At 41.5% G+C, this 19,827-nt stretch overlaps 1 protein-coding gene across 5 annotated transcripts; it reads left to right on the plus strand.

The window, feature by feature from the left end:
* Positions 1 to 5,482: 5,482 nt before the first annotated feature.
* Positions 5,483 to 17,828, plus strand: Znf334 (zinc finger protein 334). Of its 5 annotated transcripts, none has more exons than XM_078052040.1 (7): positions 5,483 to 6,228; positions 6,319 to 6,538; positions 6,691 to 6,846; positions 6,962 to 7,020; positions 13,174 to 13,300; positions 13,647 to 13,739; positions 15,064 to 17,828. In XM_078052040.1, exons 4-7 carry the CDS (start codon positions 7,006 to 7,008, stop codon positions 16,866 to 16,868), a joined length of 2,040 nt encoding a protein of 679 aa, XP_077908166.1. In that variant the 5' UTR covers positions 5,483 to 6,228; positions 6,319 to 6,538; positions 6,691 to 6,846; positions 6,962 to 7,005; the 3' UTR covers positions 16,869 to 17,828. The 5 variants fall into 5 exon arrangements, with proteins under 5 accessions (XP_077908166.1, XP_077908168.1, XP_013214019.2 ...); XM_078052042.1 differs by having other exon boundaries at positions 6,744 to 6,846; XM_013358565.4 differs by lacking the exon at positions 6,319 to 6,538.
* The last annotated feature ends 1,999 nt before the right edge of the window (positions 17,829 to 19,827 follow it).

A 19,827-nucleotide genomic window follows, 5' to 3' on the forward strand; every position in this document is an offset into this window, starting at 1 on the left:
ATTTTTAAAAGGAAAAGACAATATCAAAACCTAAACTTGCCATATACTTAGGCTTGTAAGTAATAAATATTAAATATTTATTCCAGTCTCTTCTTCAGTGCTTATCTCAGTGGGGATTTGTATGTGTATATTCTATTCCCTCTCTTTTTATGCGAGTGTGTACACACACACAATTTGAAATTCAAATTTAATTAAGTTAAGAATGCCTTATTTTCTTTCTCATCCTGTGTATCAATTATATGCAAAAAAAAAAAATAGAAAACCTACTCATTGTATTTCTTCATAGAGGAAATGATACAGACCACAGGGGAAAGTCTCTCTTCTCCCTGAGTGATCCCATGGATTATTGTTGTGACAATTGGGGCATGCCTTTTCTTAACCTTATATAAACTGATGCTGTCATACCTATGTCTATTTAAAGATGGATATCTTTATCAAAACATACATATGCAAAAGAATTATGCTTTATGTATTTGTTTTCTCTTTGTTTTATTTCACCTAAGATTATATTGAAGGCATTTTTAATTGGATAACAACATATACACACCTATTCTTTCTTAGTGCTGGCATAGCATTTCATTGTGTTCCTTATGAATACATAATGAACTTATGTATTCATTCCCCACCAGTGTACATTTATACAGTATCCTTTTAAGACTCTAAGCAGTGTTCCAGGCTGGGGACATAGCTCAGTGGTAGAGTGCTTGCCTCACACGCACAAGGCCCTGGGTTCAATCCCTAGCACCACCAAAAAAAAAAAAAAAGTAAACAATGTTGCAAGCAAATCTTTATGAAAGTATCTTTGTGAATATAACTGTATGCTGAAAAAGCACATCTTGAAAAACAATTTTTAAAAAGCAAACTTTAGTGTTCTGCTGTAGCAGATCCCAAAACACAGAACCCACCTAAAGCCATGTCCAAAAATACTTTTTTTGAGGAAACTCCCTATGGATTAAAAACCCAGCAGGATCTGTGGCTTTTATGCTACTTTTTAGGTGATTGGCAGATCTAGAGTCACTTAGCGTAAGCCCAGTGTCTATTTGGCAGTTAGAATGTCAGAGACCTGGATATTAACTCAGCAGTCTGCATTCACAGCGGAGGCAGGAAGGAACTTCAGCTCTGTAATCTCCAACTCAAATCTTCACCTGCCGCCTTCTCTGGTTGAAAATAAAATGTTAGGAAAAGAGGGAAGAGGACAGGATGCAGTGTGACCTACCGTGTTATGTAACATGCTCACACCTTCATGGGGTTAGAGGATGGGAGATGATTCCAGGAAGCAGGAATGAGGGGCTGGGAGGACGCATGAATGGTGCCAAGCTGACATGAAGGTGTGTCATTAAGGCCACTGCTGTAGACCTCAGCGTTGGATTCTTTTTTTTTTTTTAAGGGGGGGGGGAGGGAGGGAGAGAGAGAGAGAGAATTTTTTATTCATTTCTTAGTTATTGGTGGACACAACATCTTTGTTGGTATGTGGTGCTGAGGATGGAACCCGGGGCCGCACACATGCCAGGCGAGCGCGCTACCACTTGAGCCACAGCCCCAGCCCCTCAGCATTGAGGTTCTGCCTGAAACTCTGAGAAGCACGCAGAATGTTGCCAGAATTGTCTCCTGCAGGCCTGGACTTGAGGACATTTATTCATCACTGAGTTTCCAACAGACTGTTCACCCTTCCCTCTCAGACCCCAAACCTCTATTTTCGCAGAGTGTGAGGGTAGGGATGGAAAACACAGACTCTGCAAGTGGGAGGGATGGGGACAGGGGTTAGTCCTGCTGCCACTCCTGCTTTCCCAGCTGCTGGGGATAGGACATGATATGTCTGCCATTGGTTCAATGACACGCCACATCCTGGGGGACAGCACCCTAAGCTCTCAGGGTGTGATTCCAAAACCTGCCTTAGCAGACCCTTTAATAAGCCGACCGTGTCCCTGAGGATGGCTCTTTAGCTGACGCCTTATATGGCAGGACTAGTGGGTCCCTAGAGGGCCATCTGCAGCGGCTGTTGAGGAACTGCAACCTCGCACTGCACGGAGAGATTAAAACCTGTGACCTAAGACCTCTGTCACGGGACCAAACCTTATTACTATTATGCACTTAGGCTGATGTCACTTGTCACTTTGAGACTTGAGTTTCACATGGCTGTGACTCCCCCTGCTTCAAGTGCCATGCTGGGAGCTGCTCTCTGGAATGGCTCAGGAGGCAAGGAACCAAGTCCTGTCCACGACCACGTGAGCCACCCGGGAAGCTGACCTTTCTGGAGCTGACCCCTTGAGTTCAGTCAGAGATCCCCAAACACAGAACCCACCTAAGCCATGTCCAGAAACTCTGAAATAATAAATTTCAATCAGTGTGTTAAGCCCCTGAGTTTGGGGGCAGTTTATTATACAGTAATAAATAATTAAAGAAACCAGCTAATGCAAGAAAACTGGTAAGTCAGTCAGAAATTACAGATCAAAAAGAGAAATCACATCACCTATTATCTCCCTTCCCAGAAACGACGGTGCCTTGTAACTGGTCCAATTTTTAATACTTTAACAATAGTAGGATCCTAAAGGTATATGTTTAGGATAATACTTTTAATAAACATACGGGAAATCTTAGCTTTATAACCTCAATTGGGTTTTGGTTTGCTTTTTGTTTGTTTTGATTTGGGTTGTTGGGGTTTGGTTGTTGTGTTTTTTAGTTTGGTTGATGCCAGGAATACCCTACCACTGACCTGCATCCCCATACCTTTTTATTTTTTATTTTATTTTGACACAGGGTCTTACTAAGTCATCCAAGCTAGCCTTGAACTTGTGATCTTTCTGCCTCAGCATTCTGAGTATGTGGGACTGAGGCCTCTGTACTCAGCATCAATTGTTTTTATATGGCAATGAAAATAAGTTAAAAGGAAATCCCCAATTACAACAGCAGCAGAACACTTGAAATATCGAGAACTTGAATAAGTAGACATTTATTTTATGTTCCTTGATGAATAAGAAATTTTATTTTTTAAGTGAAATTCCAACAAAAATAATGTACATTTTAGTACATAAAGTGTTTTCTCTTTCTTTGCCTTCTGTTTTTCTTAATAGAATATTTAAGATACATCCAGAAAATTCTAGGGAAAGCAGAATAATGTTAGTATATATGAAATTGGTTTAGTTTATAAAATAATTAAGTGCTGGCTCCTTACAGGATTCTGTGTGGACAAAACATTTTCAAGAACTTAGGTGACATCTCAAAGCAGTGCATAACAAATGAGCTTATCAATAAATCATATTAAGACAAACAGCTATAACTGAAAATGTGAATATTATACCCATAATTCACATGGTACATCAAATAAATCTAAAACAGCTATCAGGCCTTCTATCTTAAACTATACATTACTGTGGACATGCAGATTGATTCTCTCCACCTTTTTATTACTGTTAGGATTAAAATCATTATGAGGAACTTTTTTGATATACATATTTTCATACTGATTCAACTATTTCTTTGAGATATTCATAGAAGATGAATTGCTGGAATAAAAAGGGCATATAATATCCAACTTGGGTACAGAATGTCTCCTAGAAATATAACAGGAATTATACTCCCACTCAGCCTCTCTGGGAGCAAACTTTTTCCAAATTCATGACAACACTTTATTATTCTTTTTAATCCTTGCCAAGCAAGTCTGCCAAAAAAATTCATATGGAATTTAAAAGATCATTTTTTGCATTTATTGCCTGTAGTATTACTGGCTGTTGCTACATATAAGTAACTCTGGCTCATGTACAATTATTCCGTATTAATTGTGTCTTTCATGTTCTACTCCATCTCTTTAAAAATAATTCAGATTCTAATCCTTACTAATTTCTAAAGGAGCTGTTAATAAATTGAGCCTTTTGTAATTCTTATATTTTCCTCCATTAAGTTGGCTTTTGAATCTTTTCTTCCTGAAGTGAGGGTTTTTTTTTTCAGTATTTAACAGTCAAATTTACCAACCATTTCATCTACATTTTTGCTTAAGGCATCCTATCTTCTATACCTGAGGATGCAAAAAAAAATTACTTAATCTGATATTCTGTTTTTTAAAATTTCAGCTTTATGGCTATGTAAACAACCTTTACTATGATTTGCAAAGTGAGAGTTTAATTTTTTACTCCAAACGTTTGGGGAATTGTGTCACATGATTTTTCAATAATCCATTTAACAATAAGTCTCTCTTGTTGATTTAGAATGGCATATTTTCATATAAATTTTCATAAATAATCATTTGTTGATGGATAACAAACTACCCCCCCCCCAAGTTTATGTGCCTAAAACAAAAAATGCATTATTTCTTGCACTCTGCATATTTACTTGGATCAACTGGGTAGTTTTCCATGTGATTTCATCAGGAGCCAAGGTCATCTAGGGACTTCCCTGTCCTCTGTGTTCAAAATGGCTCCACTTATTTTGTCTGATTTCTTTGTGTGGTAGCCGAAGGCGAGGCATAGCTGGTTGCAGGGACAGATAGGTCTCTCTTTCTCTAGGTGGTCTCTGAACCTTTCTTTCTACTCTTGGTCTATCCTCTTGGTCTCTAACAGGGAAGCTGGATTTCTTATGCAATGTGGAAGAACTCTCCAAAAGGCAAAGCTGAAGCTGCCAGAGCTTCTTAGGTCCAATTTCCTAAAACTGGTAGCGTCCTTTCCAATGCATTCCCTTGTTAAAGGGAGTCACAACATCAGTCGAATTCAACACAAGAAGGAAAATATACAAGTCTTGAATACTTGGAAGTTTGGTCCATTGAGGGCCACTTTTGGAGACTAGCAACCACAGTTACTTATATTTCTTTCCTGGAGCTTGACAGTAATATATAACTTTCATGCCTTCCAATGAGTAAAGTAACATACAGCTTTATTTATTCAACATGTATACAACACATTCATCGTTGTCCTCCTGGAGGAACATTTTCCATATTATTTGTGTTACACGTGAGGTAACTGACGTTGTTAAAATATATTGACGTGATATTTTTATTAAAATAAACCATAAATTGTGATTTCCCCTCCTGCAAAATTGTCAGAAGGGCATCTAATGTTAAACTCGGGCATCTGGGATCCGGGATCACGGCTAATAGACTGTTTTCTTCAGCGATATTTGCAGATACTCTGGTTTGTCTTGCATTTGCAGCCGGTTCTTGTGTCTTCTGGGAAGCCGGCCATTACTTTTTATTCCCTGGGGTAAACCCTGCAGCTCCTTCCTGTTCTCTTTACACACTGCTGGAGCTTCTTCCAGTCTGTAATTTCCCTTTCTCATCCACAGCCATCGGGGAGCCTGACACGAAGCTCTTCTCTTTAAATTCGTGGTTCACAGCTGTCAAACGAGAGTGGGGCGACGAGCACGGCCGCTCCTCGAGGGACCCCTTCATCTCTGGGCGGCGGCCGCGGCGCCTTGTGGGTAATGTGGTCCCGGAAGGGCGGAGAGCGCCGCGTGGAGAACCCTGGGAAGGGAAGCCCGGCGGCTTCGGCTGCGCACGCGCCGCTTCCGGCCTCTACCTGGACGCCCTTCCGGTTGTCCGGCTCTTCCGGGGGAGGGTCGTAGAGCCTCAGCCTTCCCGCGTCCTGGCGTCCACTTGGCCTGGGGCGGAGTGACAGCAACGCGGGTGTGCCCGCCAGTTAGAGGAAGGGCTGGCGGCGAGCCCAGAGCACGCGGGGGTCGGAGGGGAAGGTGGGGCCGGGCGCAGCTGGCCTCGGGGCAGCGAGGTGCAGGCGCGTCCCTCTCGTGGAGGCCCGCCGCGGGGTTCCGATGGTCGGGAGCCGGGCAGGGAGGGCAGCGCTGGGCGCCTGTCCCGCAGGCCTCGCGGCGGGCGCGCTGCAGCCCTTCTCTTCCTGAAGACGGGGCTGGGTGAAGGGGGGAGGTGTGTGCATCAGGTGTCTGAGCCCAGAGTTCCACAGATGCCCCTGGACCTGCACCCGGGGGTGACTGTGGCCCCACAAAGCTCCAGTTCGACTTGGAGAAGAAGGATGCGAGCTGCCGTGGAGGGAATGGGCAGGGCCCAGATTTGACAGCAGGACCCTTCTTTGGAGGATCTGCGAGGTTTTGGCTGGAGGGGCGGGGAGCTGGCCATAGCTGAGGAAATGGTTTCTCCATCACCTCCGAACCGCGTACATGCCATTCCCTGTGATCTCCACTTCTGTTTTATTAAGAGCCGCTCAAACCATGGCAGCCACCACTCCTGGGATTTATTGAATTTCCCCTGTGTAGAGTCACACCGTGGAGGTAAAAGTTTTTAACAACCTTTTAAATTTTCCTTATTTTAAAATTGGAATTTAGAAAGTAAATATTCTATTCATCTGTGCGATTTGCTAGTGACAGAGCCAAGAATCGAATCCTGGTTTCTCAATTCCCAGACCAGAGGTCTGTCCTCCACCACGTTTAGGTTAAAACAAGTTTCTTAGCAAAAGTTCTTTTGTGAACTTATGATTAAGGGAAACCAACCTTTAAACAAGATAAACATCTTAAAGCGCTTGGATTCCTTCTCTCTGGATCCTGTGATCTCATTGACTAAATATAATTAGTAGGGAAATGGGTAAGTGACATCAATATTTTCCCATGACTATAAATATTTTAATCCTAGAATCAATTTTAATGCTAAACTACTGTTCCAAATTTTGTATATAATAACTTTTGTTGATCCAATCTCCTATTACTTGACTCATGTTATTTTTAAATTTTTCATAGGAGGCATAAATCGGCAGTAATTCAGTAGAAAACATTTGTTTACATTCACTCAGAGAAACTCCATGAGGGGAAAAAAAGAAAGAAAAGGAGAGAAGCTCTATGTCATCAATTCACAACTATAAGTGGACATTCCCCAACCTGTTGCTTCTGTACCAGGTTGGTCAAAAGACCATTTCCTTACATGGAAGTGTGCCTGTCTTTGTAGGTAACTGTAAGGGCTACTGTCTAAGCTGACCTCTCATGCTTCCCTTCCCCATTCTTCCTTACTCAGCTCTGCTTTCACCATTCTTGGCCCTTTCTCAAGAGCACCCGAAAATGAACAAATCGCAGGTAAGTTGTTTTGGGATTTTCGTCCCAGATTTTACAGTGGATTTTAAGAGATTTACAGTTTGTGTTCAGGTGAAATCGAAGCAGTATATAAAATTTGCCATCAGAGAGTAAGAGTATCAAATCAATTTTGGAAAAGTCAGCCTAAATAAACAGAAATCCTATAGATGTATTCAAGTTGTTCCAAAAAGGCCCAGACAAGGAGATTTGCCTTACATTGGATATTAGCATGGGTTTTCTTTCATTTATATACATTGACATTTTCTTAAATAGTCTTTGAATAAGTAATACAAAGACAGCATTACGAAAAGCAATTGTCTTGGGGGTGGGGGAGGAAGCAGTGGGTTTCCTGTGACTTTGATAGCCAGGCAAAGTACATTAATCATAGAGAACTAATTCATCGTCATCCAAGTAGATGGCAATCTGATGATTGTCCATGGTCCATTGATGAAACCGAGAATAAATCGATTGCACATTCTGCAGATAATAGTCTATAACTGTTTCTCTCAGATATACTTTTAAGACAAGTTTTACAAGTAGCAATTCAATGTTATATTCTGTAGGTAAAACTTCACTTGCTCTTCTTGATTTAACTCACTTTGTGTGGTCTTTGTCTGCTCCTGCCTCTCCCATAGATCTCTTCTAGTAAAGTTAGCAGCAACCTAAATATTTTCAAATGCAGTGGGTTGTTTCCAGTTCATGTTTTATTAGATTGATTATTGCATTTGACAGTCTGACCACCCTGCCCCAAAATGCACCTCCAATAATATCTTTGAAATCACTGATTCTCTTTCTAACCCTCTAATCATTGTCTCTGTTATATAGTCTTCTTCCCTTTTGTACCTCAAAATCATTGTCCCATTGCTATCCTATTATTCTTTCTGGTGTTTTTCATGCCATTTATGGTTTAACTTATAATTCTTTGTACTTTGAAATCTTTTTCTACCTCCAATAACCTCAGCTTGAGGTCCTTGCTGAACATCTCCATAAAGATAGTCACAAAGTTCTTGGAGTCCTCCTGTCCAAAATAGAAATAATATTTGCAGTCAGTTTTCTCTTCTTTATTCCCTTTCATTGCCATTACCATCCCACCAGTTATGCAAGCCAGAAAAATCGGATACATCTAAATTTTTCCTGTTCCTTACCTCATACCATGTCTAGTTACCAAGCCTTGCTAATGTCTAATAGATATTTCTTGAATTTCTTCCATACTTACTTCTTCTGCCCAGTTTCTGTCACTTGATTGTCATAATAGCTTTCTGCCTACATACTGTTCCCACCTGAAAACTTATAAGTGCTTAATGAACCCTCTAAAATGCCAGTCTGATCATGTCTTTTCATATGGAAACGACTTAAGTATGACCATATTACTTACAGGATAAAAGTTTAGTATTCTTAGTTAGTGGGACTTATAAGGCTATTCTTTTTAATTCCTGCCACTCTAGACCTTTCATTCAACAACTGTGTTTTGATGAACTTTTACATGCCAAACATTGTGCTAGCTACTTCGTGTATAGTGTGGACAAAAGAGATATTATCTCTGTTCTCATGGAGCTCACAAGCTAGTTCAGGAGAACGGCATCAGACCAAATATCCTTTGATCTAACACATTTTGGAGAAGACAAAAACTATGCATGTTCCACCATCTCCTACTTCTCTCTTATTTGATGATGTCTACCCACGCCATCTGCCTTCTCTTTTACACAAGGGTGGAACAACATACCATAAAGTGTGGTTTCTGGCCTCATAAAGGAGCGATAATGGAACTAGATGGTGCAACCCAAAGGTGTAGGCAAGGTGACTTCCCTTGGGAACTGAGAAGGAGGCGGGCAGATAAACTGACACATCTTTTTCTCATGCATGGACATTCCAAGGTCAGTTTCACTTTGTGGTCCTTCTGAAGTCCCATGGGTCACTACATGCTCCTGCTGAGGTACCTGCTGCCTCTTTGGAACCCATGTGAAGTGGACAGTGTGATAGGCCTCTCACATCTCATTGTTCTTACCTGCCCTTTCCTCTCTCCCTTTAGTACTTTAGTCTTTGCCTTAGGCTCTATTTTCTGGAGATCCCAGCTAAAACACTTCTTCCCTTTGTCTTGGTTTGGAAATCACAGATAATCTTATATAATTTTATAGAATCAGCATAACTGTATAGGAGAAATAAAATCCAAGTAACTTAAAACATGTTTTGATATGGATTTGTACAGATACATGAAAAGTCAGAGTAATAGCCTGATGTTTAAACCTAGAGGTTGAGAGACTGGATAATAATTACAAATTTACAACTTGTAGGTGTAGTTCAAATATCATTGGCAGCATTTCCATTACAGATATTTTTCAAAGAATGAAAATTACTAAAGTTCCAATCCAAATCAAATAACCATGTTCCCTGATATATTCAGTATTTCATTTGAAGAAAATTTAGTCTACATGAGAAAAAAATAAATATAAATACATATGTGTTCAAATGTAAAATGGAATAAGGGTCTAGGCTCAGATCATTATGAATAGATTCATCATCTATAGGAATATTTAGGACACTAGAAAATTACAGAAGACTTGGGACATTTCTTTCCTCTATGAAACTGTCCTGTGTTGTAGGAAGTCTACCATCCCTTGTTCCCTCTCCCTCCAAATTCAGCAGCGTGCCACAGAACATTGACAGTCCAAACTTCCTGAACGGAGGTGTAAAATGCCCCGTGTGCCAGGTGTCAACCATGCTGAGCACTGCTACAGTGCTGAGTGAGTGCATTTAGTTTCCTCAGCATGTCCCAAATTTTATGCTCCTGCATGTGCCTAGTGTGCTGATTGTTCCCTGGCTCTTTACCTTTTCACCTTCACTTGTTTGTGACCACAGCCAGGAGCCATTTCTTCATAGAACCCATTCCTGCCTCTTGTCTTCTGCCCCCTGGGCTGTGTTCAGCATTATAGCTGTCTGCATTTCTGTATCAGTGTAGGGTCTGCACATTACCTGTGAGTCTCCACACAAGTAAGGCCATTGTTTTTGGCGGTGCAGGCCCATATTGCATTCCTCTCTATGCCTGCTGAGAGTAGTGCTCTACATTTCTTTGTTGAGGGTCACCTGTGAACTCTCCTCTGCTCCGAATGAATTATCAGTCCATTAGAGTTGCTTTCAGAGTTGACCTGAGTCACCAGGAGAATCGAGTTTATTATAAGGTGAGTGTGTTACTGTTCTTATGTGGACCTGTGTTATAGGCCACCACGTTTGCTTTCATGAATAAGAGGACTCTAGTGATGGCTCTTTACACTCACAGGCCTTTCGAAGTTATTAGGACCTTACATGTCTGTTGTGCCTGCAATTGTAAGACACTGTTTATTGTCAGCTACTTTAGAGGATATAATTCTTAGAGGAAATAATATGGGTATTGTGACTGTTTCTAGCTTATGTATAGGAGACAGTTATTTATGGAAGGAAGGATGTCATTAAATTATCTAATAAAGTGGGCCAGTGTGAAGATACATAGCAGACTGAGGAAGGAGAGACTGAGGTGAGCCAGGACAGCCATGGAATGAATGGGTGAATGTGCAGGATACGTACCTAGAGTACAGGATATGTCTGCATATCTTCTGCATGAGGGTATACAGAGCTGGAGGTGCACTCTGTTTTTTTTACTGCTTTATTTTGCAATAATTTTAGACTTAAAAAAGAATTAGAAAAAATCACAGGCAAGGTACTTGCATACCCTTAACCTACTTCCCCTGCATAGTACAGTGATCAAAACAGAAAATGAACACTAATTCAGTAGTGTTATCTATCGTCTCAGATTTTGCCAGTTGTCCCACTGATACCGTTTCATTTCAAGGATCCAGCCTAGGATCCCACCGTGCATTTAGCTCTTATGTCTCTGTAGCCTCTTGCAATCTGCCACAGTCCTTCTTTGTCTTATGACCTTGACACTTTATTGGCCAGTACCCTGTAGGGTTCATTCTAGCCTTCCTCTTTCCTTATTTATAATTCCTTTGTCTCAAAGGAATGAATCGGGCTCTTGTAGTCTGCATTCTGTTTACTTATTTTCTCATCCAGCTATACACAAGAGGTAATTTTAAGAACTGCCAATCCACACCCCATGTGAGAAACAAATTTCCTAACTAAAGTATAATTGTATACCATTGATTTTACTTAGTCTTACTGAATGTAGTCAAATGCTCTTTTCTAAAGTTACTTTGGATAGTTCTTTCCTTCCTCATCCCTTTCACTGTGGGTGTGACTTATTGTTAATTTGGGTGTTCAGATGTCACTCTTTGTGTTCTGTTTGGAGTTCCCTTCCCTATCCCGTGTGATCGTAGTTACTTGTTCTGGGATGGATATACCATCCTTACAAACTGGAACTGTACAGAAGGATATGTAGAGAAGTGCCACTCCCCTTGCTCTGCCCTTTCCCTCACCCCCATACTTTTCACCTGTTCCCACTCTTCCCCTGTAACCAAGTTTGTGGGTTTCTGGTTTACTCTCACTATATTTCTTTTATACACACATGATGGTTGTGTGTTATTTTCTTTTACATAAAATATAGTGTGTTGTACATATTCTTTTGCGCTTTGCTTTTTTCACTTAACAATATAGCCTGGAAATCATAGAGACTTCCTCATTGTTTATGCCTTCAGATTTTCCTTCCAGTCACCAAATTTCCACCTGCCAACTGATGTCTTTACTTCTGTAGTCCACAAGCACTTCAAGCACAGCACATAAAGATCAAAGCTTTAGCTTCCTATGCTCAGTTTTTTTCTTTTTCCTGATTCCCTAATCTCGGCTTACAGTGCTTTCATCTACCCAGCTGATCATGCAAATGGTCTGGGTGTTGCACCTCCTACTGCACAACCAACCAATGACCAACTCCTCTGTCCTTCATTGTGTTGGATTGATGCCCTTCTTCTGCACTGGAACTTAGTTGGACATCTTAGTTTTCTTCCTACTTGAGGACATCTTAGTTTTCTTCCCCCCAATCTGACCTTTAGGCCATTCTCTTTTTCAGAGAATGGGTCAGCAGATGTTTTCTTTAAAGGACCACAAGATGATTATCATTGACCTTGCTGGCCACATAGTCTCTGGCAGCCTGTTTGGCACAGCAGCTTTAGCATGGAAGCAGCTGCAGAGATGTGAACGACTGAGCATGGCCAGATTTGGCTCTCAATAGCTATATTTGGCCTACAACCCGGAGCTTGTACTTTGCCAACCCTTGTGCATTGCTTTTGGGGGGCGGGACAATAGTGGGGGTGATGGAACCCAGAGCTTCTCTACCTCTGAGTTCTGCCCCCAGCACTTTTTACCTGTTGTCTTGAGACAAAGTCTCACTAAGTTGCCAATACTGGCCTTGAATTTGCATCCTCCCGCCTTAGCCTCCCAAGTAGCTGGGATTATAGGCATGCACCATATTCCCAGTTTAGAGCATTACTTGTGAAATACAAATTTGATTGTGAAACTCCAGTCCTTGCTTGCAAATATCTCTATGGATTTCCATCATTCACAATAGTGGTCTCCAAAGTGGAGAGAATAGGGGGCAGCCCCGGGCCCCTGGGCTTCTTTCTATTCATATATTATCTTGACTAAAAGAATAAAATTTTCAGGCTTTATTTGATATTAATATATAGCTTAAAGTAACTCAGAATTACATTATAGTTTCTAAGTAAATGTATGTATTGGTTATATGCAAGAAAGTTTTACTGATGAGTTTTACGATCCCAAAATTCAAGACTACTGATTTAGGGAAAGGTCCCTCAGTCCAGCTCACATTCCTACAAAACAGTTTTTATTTCAGGACAAACATTGACCCCTCTAAAGGAAGACTCCTTTAACATAAATTAGAACTTTCTCCTTTTGTGACTACCCTTTATCTTTGCTGAAGGTGTGTGTTTATATTCATATCACCCAGTGAGAGGGTGTGCTCCTAAAGAGCAGGGTCGGTATTTCATGTGAGTAAGTAATCCAGGAAATCAAGCACTCCAGGGCATGGTGTAAACTCAGAACACTTAAATTTTTTATTTAAAAAATGAGCATAGTGACAGGATATTTCCAATGCTTTACCGTCCTGCAAAGCACATCTCTCTAAGCTTACCATAAGCCTTGGCAGTGGTCTCCTTATTTGTGATGTTCTATAGATTTGGTGTCACTCATCTCAGATTAAACAAATTCTTTCAGAGATCAGTTTCATTCAGGGACCTGACTGTGAACTTCACCCATGAAGAGTGGCAACAATTGGACCCTGACCAGCGGCTTTTGTACAGGGATGTGATGTTGGAGAACTATAGCAACCTCATCTCAGTGGGTGAGCAACGTTTCCTTGTGCACCTCCTAAGAGCATGCTTTTCTTCTGTCACAAGAACATGTTGAAATTCTAGAATTTAATTACATAGCCTTCAGTATCAGAGAAGAAAAATGTTAAAGCCATTTTAGGCAATAGAAGTAGGTATGTTGTGTGTTTGTGAGAGAGTGAGAGAGTGTGCACACACATGCTCCCTGTCCTTTCCTGCCCTTCACAAAAACATTCTGGCTTCACTGAGCTTTTGCTGGGCATCTTCGTTGCATGGCTTCTGAAACTATTTTCTTCATGTTTCAGAGATCCTGAAGTCCAAAGAGCTTGGTCCAAATTCTGTGTCATTTACCATTAACAGGGTTTCGTGTTAACAAACCAGATGTGATCTTCAAATTGGAGCAAGGAGAAGAACCATGGATAGTGGAGGAAATCTCAAGGGAGAGCTACACAGGTAAATAAATGATAACTGAGCAGGTGGAAACCAAAGGAAATGAGAGTTCCCAGATGCCCAGCAACCACAGTTGGCATCTTATTGTTGTGATTTTTTTTTTTTTTTTTTTTTTTTTTTTTTGCGGCAGGGGAGGGTTACTGGAGAATGAACGCAGGGGCACTCAACCACTGAACCACATCCCCAGCCCTTTTTTTGTATTTTAATTAGAGACAGGATCTCATGGAGTTGCTTAGGGCCTTGGTAAGTTGCTGAGGCTGGCTTTGAACTCTCGATCCTCTTACTTAGCCTCCTGCACTACTGAGATTACAGGCATGTGCCACCACACCCAGCTACACAGTTGGCATCTTTATAAATTTTTTTTTAAGAATCTATTTATAGGACCCATATCTTTGGAAGTAATTGAGGAAAATTAACTGTAGTTACTGAAAATATTGTTTGTCTCCTAATAAATATATTCCTTTAATTGAAATGTATAGATTATTGCTCTTAAGTTACCTAGCCCCAGAATCCAAGTTCCTCTTTCACCACGCCTCAGCTTCTTTTATTTCTGTAGTATTCTCCTGCCTACCTTGACCTATCCAGTCTCGTCATGGACATGTTTTACACCTAGACATTCATCAATCTGTCTTAATAAATCTTGCTTGATATGCATGGTTTCTCTAGTTCCTTCTTCTGTGTGTGATTTAACTGAGAAATATCAGTTTAGAATTAGGCAAACAAAGCTCCTAGCACTCCAACTGTAAGTCCCCACCCCCTCAGGCTTGTACAGGTGTCTGAGGGGCCCTGCCTCCCTCTAGTCTGGGCCATGCTCCACTCCCAGTTTCCTACCCCGTTCCTCTTTTTATTTGTACAGTTCCCATATCACTGTAAATTCCACATTCACCTCTTCCTTATCGTACTTTTCGATAACACTGATCGTCTTCCTGAGAACTGCGCTGCCTAGTCTCAATGCATCACTGTCTTTCCCTGAAGCCTTCACTAGACTCTTGTCTATTTCCATACCCAGTCGACCACAGTTGTGGTGTGCTTGGTGAACTGTTCCCTGTGACTTTTATTTTTCCACCCTGTGTTTAGAGTATAAAGTGTCAAAGGTTCTTTGCTGGCTTCCTCTTCCTTTGACACTGTTAAATAGACTGGCATGGATGGGTTTGCTGTTTTCTTTTCCAAAATCAACCAAGAAGGAGATATTTGCACTTGAAATTCTTTACTTCTGTGAGGCTTGGCCTGCAGTCTGGTCCCCTACTACAAGGCATTTGTGGGGATTCCTTTTGCATAGAAAATGTGTAAAGACTCACAAATTATTGTTAATTGTGCTTCTTTTTAGAAGATGATGATGCCTTAGAGAAGGACAAGGAAATTCAAGACAAATATTTGAGTCAAAACAGCACGACACTCATTACAAAAAGAGTGAATGCATTTGGAACAACGTTTACTCTGGGCATGAATCTTGTTCCCTCACGAAAAATACCCTACAAATGTGATACAGGTGGCAACAGTTTTAAAACTAGTTCAGAAATAATTGTTGCAAAGAAAAGCAAAGAAAATATAAAGGTTCCTGATGAACATGGTGGATGTGGGAAGGCCCTGCTCCATGCTAAGCATGAGGAAAGTCATTCTGGAATGAAAAAATGCAACTGTAATCAAGCAGTGGAAGCCGGCAGTCAGGAGGAAGATCTTCTGCAGCAGAGCATTCAGACTTGGAAACAACCTTTTGACCATAATAAGTGTGGGGAGCCCTTCTTCAGGAGGGCACTCCTCTCTGCAGAGAAGACAGTATGTGCTGAAAAGAAGCCAAATGAATGTGATGAATGCAGGAAAACCTTTTCTAAGAGGTCCACCCTCATTGTGCATCAGAGAATTCATACAGGGGAGAGACCCTATGTTTGTAATGATTGTAGGAAAACCTTCCGCGTGAAGACCAGCCTCACTCGACACCAAAGAATTCATACTGGAGAGAGACCCTATGAATGCAGCGAATGTGGGAAAGCCTTCATTGACAAATCTGCCCTCATCGTGCATCAGAAAATTCATGGAGGGGAGAAATCCTATGAGTGTAATGAATGTGGAAAGACCTTCTTTCGGAAGTCAGCCCTCGCTGAGCACTTCAGGTCACACACGGGGGAGAAACCTTATGAATGTGAGGAATGTGGGAATGCCTTTGGCAAGAAATCTTACCTCATGGTACATCAGAGAACTCACAGAGGAGAGAAGCCGAATGAATGTAAGGAATGTGGGAAAACCTTCTTCTGCCCGTCAGCGCTCACTGCACATCAGAGAATTCACACAGGAGAGAAGCCCTATGAATGCAGTGAGTGTGGGAAAACCTTCTTCTGCCAGTCAGCCCTCAATGTGCACCGAAGAAGTCACACAGGAGAGAAGCCCTATGAATGCAGTCAGTGTGGGAGATTCTTATGCACCAAATCAGCCCTCCTGGCACATCAGATAGTTCACAGAGGAAAGAAGTCTTACGAATGCAGCGAATGTGGGAAGTTTTTCTGCCATAAGTCAACACTCACCATACACCAGAGAACCCACACAGGAGAGAAGCACGAGGTGTTTAATGACTGCGGTAGAACATCTGTGGTGAAGCCGAACGGCAGTGACCATAAGAGAATGGACACAAAGGAGAATCTGTATGAGTGTCATGAGCATGGGCATGCAGCCAACAGAAGTTCACACCTCTTTGCACACCAGAGGACCATGTGGGAGAGACCCTATGCATGCAGTGAGTGTGGGAGGACCTACTGCAGGAAGTCAGCTCTCACTCACCATCAGAGAACACACTCGGGGGAGAGGCCCTACGAGTGCAATGAGTGTGGGAAAACCTTCTGCCAGAAGTTCTCCTTTACTGAACACCAGCGAACTCACACTGGGGAGAAACCATACGGATGTAGAGAGTGTGGGAAATCCTTCTGCCATAAGTCAGCCTTCAGAGTCCATCAGAGAATTCACACAGGAGAAAAACCATATGAATGTAACCAATGTGGGAAAAGCTACCGTCGGCTATGGACACTCACTGAGCATCAGAAAATACACACAGGGGAGAAACCCTATGAATGCAATGCATGTGAGAAAACATTTCGCCACAAATCAAACTTCCTTTTACATAAGAAAACTCATAAGGAGTAAGTTCAGCAAGGCAACAAATCAAGTAATTACATAAAGCTAGAACTGAATATGCATGGGGGAGTGAAATCTTTTCAGTGTAAGGAACATGGGAAAATTTTCTGCCACAGGTCGGCCCTCACCATACTATCAGAGAGCTCACACAGCGACACAGTTTGTTTAATACACGTGTATCACATTCAGTGTGAACTCTGAAAATGTCAGCAATTCAGACACTACGCCAAGTGTGCCTACCTTTAAAAAAATTGAAGTGTTATTTAAGTTTGTTACTTTATTGTTCTCTTCAGTGTTACTTGATAATGTGTCAGCAGGTGTGAAGGTCTAATCTTACTTCATTTTAAATCAGTGCCAGTTCTTATGACAGTTGATTAACTGCCAATGTAGAGATTTATAGTATATTAAATCATCAGGTTAGACAGTTTGTTTTCTGTCTTCTGTCTCCATCTGTTAACATCTGGTAACAGACCCCCATCCCTTTATCTGCAAAGGTGACAATTAAGAGGACTAACCACACTACTACATATCATAAGGGTGTTTTTTAGAATTCATCTATCAAATTCTGAGAAAGGGCCTCTGTAATGATGATTAAATTATATTGTATGGGTGCATGTGATTAAGCCGTTTTTATGGAGATCATGTTGAGTCCTGATTTCTGAGTGGGTTTTTCCCTAAGCCCTTTCCTGGCCTCTCTCTGCCTCTGTGCATTCTGCCCAGGGAGGACAAAGTGAGCCCACCTAGTTGGTAAAGCTGGGGAGAGTAACAGGCTGCTCAACTCAGCGGTTTTCTGTCTTCATTGTGGGCTTTCCTGAAAGTATGATTTCCTGTCATGGGTATTGCCAGTGACTAAGTAAGCACATTGGCCTCATTCTGTCATTCAGCTAATTGGCCCATTTGGTGGTCATGCCATGTTGCCTTCTCCACATCTGTCTTCATCTGTAATAAAGGCCTCATCCTGACCCGTAACTGCTGTTGCTGCTGCTTTTAATTTTTGATTATTCAGGTGGGAGAAAATGGTGCTGTTTATTTGGGGCTCTTCAGAGAACCCAGTGTAAACATTATTTATTTACCTGCTTATTTGGTTCTTATTTTATGTCCTTCAGCACAATGGACATAAGTATACACATGTGCATGTATTTTATATATGAACAATATTTATCCCTTAATATTTTTCTTTGATCTTGTAAAATGTATTATTTTAAGTAAACCCAGTGATTGCTCCGTGTTTCTTGACTGGTTTTGCATACTGGGGTCTGTATATCATGCTGTGCCTTCTGTTGCCCACTCGCTCCGAGTTATGTGAAAAACCATGATTCTACCCATCACTGCATTGTTTTTCTTTTTGGTTTGATTTAATATTATATATGGAAAAGCTATGTGTTAAGAAAAAAAATTTTCAAATCTGGTGAAAAATGTAAATCCTCAAATCAAGAAATTCAATGAACCCTGAATAGGAAAGAAACAAAAAGTACAAGTCCAATCAAAATCAAATTTCAAGACATAAAAATCAAAACCAATTTAGTAAAAAAAAAATTTTAAAGTAGTAGCCATCCTTGCACGTTGGTGCACACCTGTGATCTCAGCGTCTCAGGAGGCTGAGGCAGGAGGATCACAAGTTCAAAGCCAGACTCAGAATGACAAGGCACTAAGCAACTCAGTGAGACCTGTCTCTAAATAAAACACAAAATAGGGCTGGGGACCTGGCTCAGTGGGCAAGGGCCCGAGAGTTCAACCCCCAGTACCCCCACACACACACAAAAAAAGGAATAGCCAAAGAGAAAAAGACCACATACAACAGAGCCTATTCATTTCCCAGGTTGCCATAACAACTACCATAAACTGTGGGTCCAAAACAGAAGTCTGTTATCTTGCAGCTCTGGAAGCTCAAGTCTGAGGTCGAGGGTTGAACAGCCTTGGTGTCTTCTGAAGGTGCTGGAGGAAGTCTGTCTCAGGCCTCTCCTGGCTTCTGGTATTCCCGTGGCTTGAGGCATTTTATCTCCAATGGCTTCTCCTGGTGCTGAGTTCCCCTTTTCATAAGGGTATACTGGATGAGGGACCCCTCCTGTTCAGGTAGGACCTCATCTTAACCAGTTGCGCCTGTAACGACCTTATTTCCACATGAGGTCTCATTCTGAAGTACTGAGGGTTATTAGGACTTCATCATAAACTTGGGGAGACAGTTCAACCCATAATACAGGATAATGTGTTCATTTCCTATTAGTGTACCCCAAATTACCCCCAAACTTAGCATCTTAAAATAGACATTTATCATCTCCCAGTTGGTGGTTTGGAAATCTGGGAGTAACCAGCTACGCCTGGCTCAGGTCTTTCATCAGGTTGCGGCCATTTAAAGACAGACTGGGCCTGAAGCCTCCTCATCCACAGTGGCTCTCATGTGGCTGTTGGCAGGAGGCCAGTTCCTCTTCATAGAGCTTCTTGTCCTGTCCTCTCAGCAGGACAACTGCATCTCTCTAGAGCAGCGATCCAAGAGTGACGCTATGGCATCTCTTGAAGCTCATGGTTTTCACTCCATCCTCCTGGCCCCACAGACCAGCCTTAGCATGGTGTGGGAGGAGCCCGCACTGGGACATGGAGGCCCACAGGTGGGAGTGCCCAGGCCGTTGTCACCAGGGAACCACAGAACAGTGGGGTGGTTTCAAGAAATAGGCAGCAGCTGCACTGAAATTTATCTTAAAATGTTCCTTTTTGCCAATGAAATGGGGAATTAGACCATTTTGTGAGAAAAAATGGGGGAGAGGTTTTATCAATTGGTATTATTTATATGACTAACACATTTGATTTCAGTTCAGCCATATTGCTTTAAATTTATATCTTCCTCTTCTTCTCCCCCAGGATAGCACTGTGGGCTATGTCTCTGGGTATTTAAGAAAGTTTGTATTTCCGTTCTGTCAGTTACCATTATATTAATGTCCTTATAAAATGCCTTAATGTCTCCTGTTTTTTA

The sequence above is a fragment of the Ictidomys tridecemlineatus genome, chromosome 5 (genome assembly GCF_052094955.1).
Source record: "Ictidomys tridecemlineatus isolate mIctTri1 chromosome 5, mIctTri1.hap1, whole genome shotgun sequence".
NCBI classification, from domain to species: Eukaryota; Metazoa; Chordata; class Mammalia; order Rodentia; family Sciuridae; genus Ictidomys; species Ictidomys tridecemlineatus.